Consider the following 7838-nt stretch of genomic DNA (forward strand, 5'->3'; position numbering starts at 1 on the left):
TTACTTGTTCAGATGGCAATATACGGTGAAAATTCTTATTTGGGTCATATTCCAAGATAGGCTAGAATCTGTGATTGCGAAGTACAGTAAATATCCACACCGGTGCGGTGACTGACTGCCACACATACTCTTCAGAACATTAGATTCATCCACGCTGGAGCCGTGCCGACTCTCAACCCACGCAAGCTAGATAATTCCGCACACAGCTGCAATTCCAGGTTTTCAAACAGAGATGGCGACAAAGAGGCAAAACTTATGACTGCAGCTTTAAATGGAATTCTTAGTGGATTTTAGGATAGCAGACTAAACAGATCAACCAATTTTGGGTCATTCACACAGATCACGTTTTTGCATTTCACTGCGCTGCTTTTCTTTAGTTTTCAATGTAAATATGCACTAGACATACATATTTGACCTAAAAAACATGGTGCTCAAGTTAAACTTTTAAAAAACACATCTTGAGATTTTGCATTTTGTTTCCAATTCATCATCCCTGCGTCTTTTGTTTTTAAACTCAAAAACCTGTACTGTGTGAATGGCTCCTAATTCGACATTCAGGAATTTTCTTTGGGTTTTTAGAATAGCGATTCTTTATAATCAGTAAATAAGGTCCATAGACCTTCTGCGTTAATGCGAAAACATGTTCTGTGTGAATGGCTCCTTAACCCTGCAATGAAATGTAAATGCAATGCTCACCTGGAGTCTACAGTAACAAAGCACTGCAATGATACACAGAAGTATCACTGTTGCGAGAATTCCTCCGGTTATGACAACAGTTCCAGCTGTCATCCGACCAGATCTCCATCAAACCCTGAGAAAAAAAAGAGAGGGAGTCAATTGTCTCACTGAAACTTCATTTCCATATGTAAAAACAGACAGATATGGAAAACAGTTCACAACACCAATAGACAAAAACATGTTGATGGATTGCGCTCAGCACTTACATTAGAAGAAAGCAGAGAGGACGACAGGCCACAGAGAGTTTGAACTGCTGCTTGTCCTGACACACGGCTCATGGGTTGCAGACACTCAACGGTACACTTTCTGGATATCACAGAAGAAGTGCAATATGTGATGTGAATGATAGATTTTTTAAGAACTTCTGTTTCAGCAATAGTATAACAGCCACAATAACCATTCCATCCAGAAGGAGGCAGTACAATATAAGCTATGCATACATTACCACAGCACAGTATACTTGTATGGAATCACAGAGATACACATTACATTTTTTAACGTTTATTCAACTAAGAATAATGTGTTAATGGAATTTTGACATCTACAAACCATCTAGCATACATTAAGTTTGGAGACATTTCACAGTCTTTACAGATCTTGATACCAAGATCATAATTCAAGGCAATAAATATGTAATCAAGGATAATGCAATAGAAGCCACTGGCAGAAAATGGTCGAAAAGAGAGAGCAAACATGGTGGAAAACATAAAAAAAACTGAACAGAATATTATCCTGACTTTTTGGTTCAAAACCTGACATAAAATACTGTATAAAAACCAATGAAAAAAATATAAACTTAAAAGCGACATTACTACAGAGGACTTAAAATACAATTGAAAATAATGAACTAATAAAATAATTAATGTCCCCTTAAACAGAACCCAGGCTTATCTGGTTCAAAATCAGGGATGTTTTCCCACCCATTACAAGTCCTCTTCCTGTCCATTTTCTCAGAGTAAAAGCACTAAATTATATACAGGAATGGTGGAATGCTAATGCTGTTAAAAGCAATGTGCCATCTATTCTCCCTGGAATGTGGCCAAGCAGTGTGTTCCTGTCCCCTGTGCTGCTTGCCAGCAGTTAAAGCAGTTAAAGTACGGATGTAGGATCTTTTGGTGGGCTGCTGGAGGTCAAACCTCTCTATCATGGCAACACTGACAGCAATGGGCGACTGATAGATATGTTTGGACAATTACATGCAGCTGACAGGCTAGACAAGGTCACTGTAAGTACACTGAGAACCCTTTGAATAACAAGGACGGGTGGGAATTGGAGAATTTTTGTATTTATCAGAGTATTTTCTTTTGTGGCGATACTGAACTGTGAAATTTAATATCAAAGTAATGGCATTTCTGCACACAATACCAAAATCCAAAGTCCGCTCACTTGGTGATCATCTTGGCAACACCCCAATGCAGCTATTTTCTGTTATCTACCAGAACGAGGAAAGGCCAAAATGAAAAAAAAAGGCTGCCAAGCTTACGTAATGCATAAATGCAGTCAGCAATTAATGAAATAAATAAATCTATACTCTGACAGGCTAGACAAGGTCACTGTAAGTACACTGAGAACCCTTTGAATAACAAGGACGGGTGGGAATTGGAGAATTTTTGTATTTATCAGAGTATTTTCTTGTGCTAATTTGTGGCGATACAGAACTGTGAAATTTAATATCAAAGTAATGGCATTTCTGCACACAATACCAAAATCCAAAGTCCGCTCACTTGGTGATCATCTTGGCAACACCCCAATGCAGCTATTTTCTGTTATCTACCAGAACGAGGAAAGGCCAAAATGAAAAAAAAAGGCTGCCAAGCTTACGTAATGCATAAATGCAGTCAGCAATTAATGAAATAAATAAATCTATACTCTGTAACTAACTGTGTAAACTCCTGAGTGTTTGCTGTTTTTTTTTTTGGTCCGATTTTTTCGTTCACTGGTCTTGTGGAAACTGCATAAGCAACATTCGCGAAAGTGGATGCATTTGGAGGAATTTGGCTATTGAAAATGTAACATTTTACTTTAAATGTGTAAATTACTTCTAAATTTACTGCTCAAACAAACAAAATGACTTCAATACAGATTGTTACAGTTTGCCAAACAAGATTCAAAGATCTGTAAAATGAACAGAACTTCACATCACTAGTAAGAATATTATGCTACTCTGAATTCACCCCCTGTGAAGATTTTACCAATAAGGTGATCAGGTGATCTTTTAACTAAAAGCTAGATGTGACTTCCTTTCCTACAGCCACTTTATAGAGCAATACCATTAATTTTCCTATGTGTGGCTTGTCTTTTTCTTCTTACACCCAATGTTTCTCTGACCATACATACTGCACAACCATATTACAGATAAAACCACATTGCAGTGTACACTGAAGCCAAAAAAGGAGAACCATTAAATTGAGCTAAGCATTAAATTGGTCCTCAAGTCCCTGGAGAGATTTTTTGTAAATGGATAGTCAATTATTCACAGTGAAAAGTAAAAGACACCACTGGGCGCAATGAACACTGTGATAATAGAACTACCATACCATTCATTTGGCAGATTACATTTCAGTGTTTTTGAGTTTAGCTCAGACTCACAAGCTGATGACGGCTTCCCCATCCCACAAACATGTTTGAGAGATTGTTTGTTGTATGTTTTCCTTTGTTTATTCATGAAACATACATAATATGAGATGACCATCCCATGTATATTATGTGAGGAGATGCCGACGGAGATGTGCTGCAAAAGGAAGCGTGACCTGGCGCAGGCCTTGTCAACATGCTCGTTTATCACCTGGCTCACTCTATTACACCAATGAGTCTGCAGATCAATAGACAGATGCTCGTATATCTCCGTTGCCATGGTACCTAGGGCTGCTGACCCACTTCTCCCCAAATACCCCAACACCCCTCTCCTTCGTCCATTCTATCATTCCTTTCCTTTTACTCCCTTTCCTCCTTCATTTCTAGTTACCACTATATTTCAGTGCATCACCAGCACACGTCAGCCATCTTCACACTGCCAAAGCAGCATAGAAGCCACATCTGAAGCTGAACATATACTATGAAAATGTGTTTTGGTATTGGAAAAATTATGTTTTGTATTTTAATATATTTTAAACGTAATTGATTCCTGTGATGATACAAGCTGAATTATCAGCGTCACATGATCCTTCAGAAATCATTCTAATATGCTGATTTGGTCCTCCAGAATAATCTATTATTATTATCAATGTTGAAAAAATTGTGCTTGTTAATATTTTTTAGATAGATTCAGTATTCTTTGATTCAAATGATCAGCATTATTTGAAATATTTTTTTGTAACATTATACTTTTTTGTCACTTACTGAATAAAAGTATTCATTTCTTTTAAAGGCCACATATTATGCTCCTTTTTTACAAGATGTAAGCCTAATGTAAGTCTCAGGTGTCCCCAGAATGTATCTGTGAAGCTTTAGCTCAAAATACCCAACAGATAATCTATTTCATCATTTTGAAAATGACTATTTTGAATGGAAGCATGCATGTCTCTTTAAATGCAAATGAACTGCTGCTCTCCACCCCCTTTTCCAGAATAGGGCTGTGCCATTACAGCTCGCACCTCTGATACTCTGCCAAAAAAACCATCTGTTTGGTTTTGATTATCATGTCTATCACGCTAAAATAATGCGTTTTAAAGTTTAAACTTCTGATATACCAGCCCAATCTCACAGCAATTCGTACATATTTTACGAGGTGGCTAATTCATACGAATTTGTACGACCTCACTCGTACAAATTCATATTTTACAAGTTGCACAATTCGTATGAATTTGTATGAATGACCTACACCTAACCCCGCCCCTAAACCTACCCGTCACAAAATCGTACGATTGAGGTCGTACGAATTAGCCACCTCGTAAAATACTTACGAATTGGTTGTGAGATAGCGTTGGCTATACCATTTTCTGAGCGCACACATCTGAAGCATACGCACAGAAAGCGGCTGTCACATGGCATGTGAGTACTAAACTAAGTTCTTTTTCATGTCTTATTGCACTTAAACTGTTGAATACACACAAGTTTATGTTAAAAACATGCATAAGTTACAAAAACACAGTTGGTTATGTCTGGAAAAGATTGCATGTTTATATTAGATCTAAGTATTAAGCACATTATTATTCTTTAGCTTTGGTTAAACAAATCAATTTTGCTTGGTTGGAACAGCAGCTACACTAATTATGTCTCTATTTGTTTGTCTGTTTTGACATCCAGAACACCTGAGAAGAGATGATGCCAACCCCTCAGAGGACCTCAGATGATGCCAACCCTGAAACAACATACAGAACTACCAAATTTTGCTGTAAGTTTGATTGCATCATATAATAATTGCTGTTAATAGTGTTCATCGTCTGTTTGATTACGTCTTTAATTGATTACGTCTTTAATTGATTTTTCCGTACATTTCTGCCATATGTACATTAACTGACAGTCACCACTGATAAGCTACCACTAAATATTGTAGAAACTTAATTTGCTGTAAAGTTGCTTTGCAACGATTTGTATCGTGAAAAGCGCTATACAAATAAACTTGAATTGAATTGAATATTAAGTGACAGCAGCATAATATACAGTACCTATACTGCTGTCTCTGATGTTATTATGACCCAAACAATAAAATAAAAACAGAAAATCAATCACTGCTTTTAAATGAATAACTTCTATGCATGTAGTAAAAATACATTTCTTACTTTAATGCTGCTTTAAAAATTGTGGGTGGGGCCTGTAAAATGTGATTTCACATTTTACGGATTCTGCAAACGGCTTGTTCTGAGACACTGCTTATGATTTATGGGGATTAAAAAAGGGGGGCGGGTGGATTATTTTTATTTTTCAAGATTTATTTTTGGTGTTTTTGCTTTTTGTTATGATACGACAGTGGAGAGCAGACAGGAAGTGAAGTGGGAGAGAGAGAGAGGGGGGCAGGATCGGGAAAGGTCCTCAAGCTGGGATTCTAACTCGGGACACCCGTAGTGCAACAGCACTATATGTCGGCGCACTTGGCTTGCCCACTAGGCTATTGGCACCGACAAGAGCGTGTGGATTTTTATCATTATAGGTTGGTTGTGTACAAACACTGCCACCAACACACATTTATGCTTAAACAACATGTTAAAGTGAATTTTGCATAATAGGTGCCCTTTAAACTAAATCTTACTGACCCAAACATTTAAGATATAATATTATATAACACAGACACCTTTAGATCTTTAGAACTGCTCACCACCTGCTCACTTCCTCTCACCTGCTCAGTTTTCTTGTCTAATTTCTCTTTTTCTCTCCTTCCCAAAAATAAGACTCTTCTCACTTCCTTAGCTTCCCCTCTGCTTTTTTTTAAAGGAGCACATGATGACACTTCCCCTCAGTGCTCTGGTAGTGTGTGGCATCTGTCCTCCCTGCCTTTGCTCCAGAACAGTTATGGACTTTTTATCTGGCAGCGCTATCTGACCTCTTATCTGTCCGACCGCACCAGGCCCAATATAGCTGTGGGCGTTCCACATGTTTACGACACAAATATGTCTGCAATGTGAAAAGTAAAGTCAAATCACATCAAACATGACAGAAAAACAACACTGAACTTAATTTAGTATCTAGTGTGAAGACGTCACATTAATGTCTCCAAACAGAGGCTGTCATATAACATGTTAGCAAAAGTCCTAGATGTTCAAAACTCCTCAAAGGAACAGGAAATCAGAAAAAGCTCCTTGCAAACTGAAGACCACCATAAACAAAAAGAACATTAATAAGATGCTAAAGATTAGCTAAGCTAATACTAGAACTGAAAACCTGCTAAAAAGACCAGCTTGCAATATGAATTTCCAGGCTGGTTTATGCCATGGTAGTTTTGTGGTAAAGCTAAGATGCCTGATAGGAAAATCAGCATTCTATGCTGGACACCAGCATCCGAAACAACATACAGTATGCTGGTGAGCAACTACGGTGGTCTTTTCAGTGGCAGTGTTGTTTTCTCAGTGTAAATAACCTCATACAGTATATCACTATTTAAAGTGGCAGCAAGACGGTTCATGTCACTGAGCAAGCTAAACAGGACAAAATAAATGTCCTATGGTTAAGAAAATGCTAAATATAAATGACTAGCACTGAACGAACCCCTGTTTGACAAGTTCTGACGTGTTGAACACTGTGTGACTATTAACAGCTAATTTCCCTCAACATTCTCATTTTCCTGCCTTATGATTACGCCAGCTTTGCAACAAAACAAGCACAGCAGCGTGGCGCTAATAGAAAACAACTTGCAAAGAGCTAAGATTGCACTCTCTATGGACAGCCCTAAGGGCCATTACTGAAACAGCCCGAGCTTTCATTTACTCTAATTGCAGTTCTAGCCTTTATAACATACACTTAAACCACTGGGTATAATAAGAGAAGAAAACGAGACAGAAATCAAATCCCATTCAGCATAAATTTTCTCATAATCCTTCTTCGTTGTGGAGAATTCTCCTACAGTGGGCTGCTTTCTTAAAGGATTTAGAGAGATCATGTTCAGTTTCTCTTTGGGAGCCGAAAGTAGAATTGAATTGAAAGTCAGAGGTTTTATATTAATGCATTTTTGTTATCACAGGTCACTGTGGTGTTTTTCTTTCTTTTTTTAAAAAAAAAACTGTGGATTGTTTCCAGACTTTTAGACCAGAACAGGAAATAAATAAATAATAATAGTCCTTTTATATCATTGTGGGATACAACTCTCATTAACATGGTATATCATTAACATTATAGGCTCGTATATCCCCATTACTTAAAGGGGTCATATGACGTTGCTAAAAAGAACATTATTTTGTGTATTTGGTGTAATGAAATGTGTTAATGCGGTCGAGACAAAACCAATAAAACCCATTACAAATTAGGCACTTGTTGCATCCAGTGGGGACATAATTACTGATTATAATGACTTATACTTTTTACACCTTCAAAAACAGCCCGAAACCATGGAGTTGTAATTGATGATCAGCTGACTTTCTCAGACCACATTGCTAAAACTGCCTGGTCCTGCAGATTTGCTTTATTCAACATCAAGAAGATCAGGCCCTTTCTTTCAGAACATGCTTCAC

At 37.6% G+C, this 7838-nt stretch overlaps 1 protein-coding gene across 1 annotated transcript in view; it reads right to left on the minus strand.

Moving 5' to 3' along the window:
- The window catches only part of LOC107738190 (protein FAM163A-like), a 25989-nt gene that overhangs the window by 10405 nt on the left and 7746 nt on the right, over positions 1–7838 (minus strand). The window contains exons 2-3 of the mRNA XM_016549919.1: positions 945–1044; positions 697–811 (exon numbers count right to left, since the gene is read on the minus strand). Coding sequence (XP_016405405.1) covers positions 697–789 — 93 coding nt within the window. The 5' untranslated portion in view covers positions 790–811; positions 945–1044. The remainder of the gene's footprint in view (positions 1–696; positions 812–944; positions 1045–7838) is intronic.

Source organism: Sinocyclocheilus rhinocerous, unplaced genomic scaffold (assembly GCF_001515625.1).
Source record: "Sinocyclocheilus rhinocerous isolate Xijiao unplaced genomic scaffold, SAMN03320098_v1.1 scaffold254, whole genome shotgun sequence".
Taxonomy (NCBI): domain Eukaryota; kingdom Metazoa; phylum Chordata; class Actinopteri; order Cypriniformes; family Cyprinidae; genus Sinocyclocheilus; species Sinocyclocheilus rhinocerous.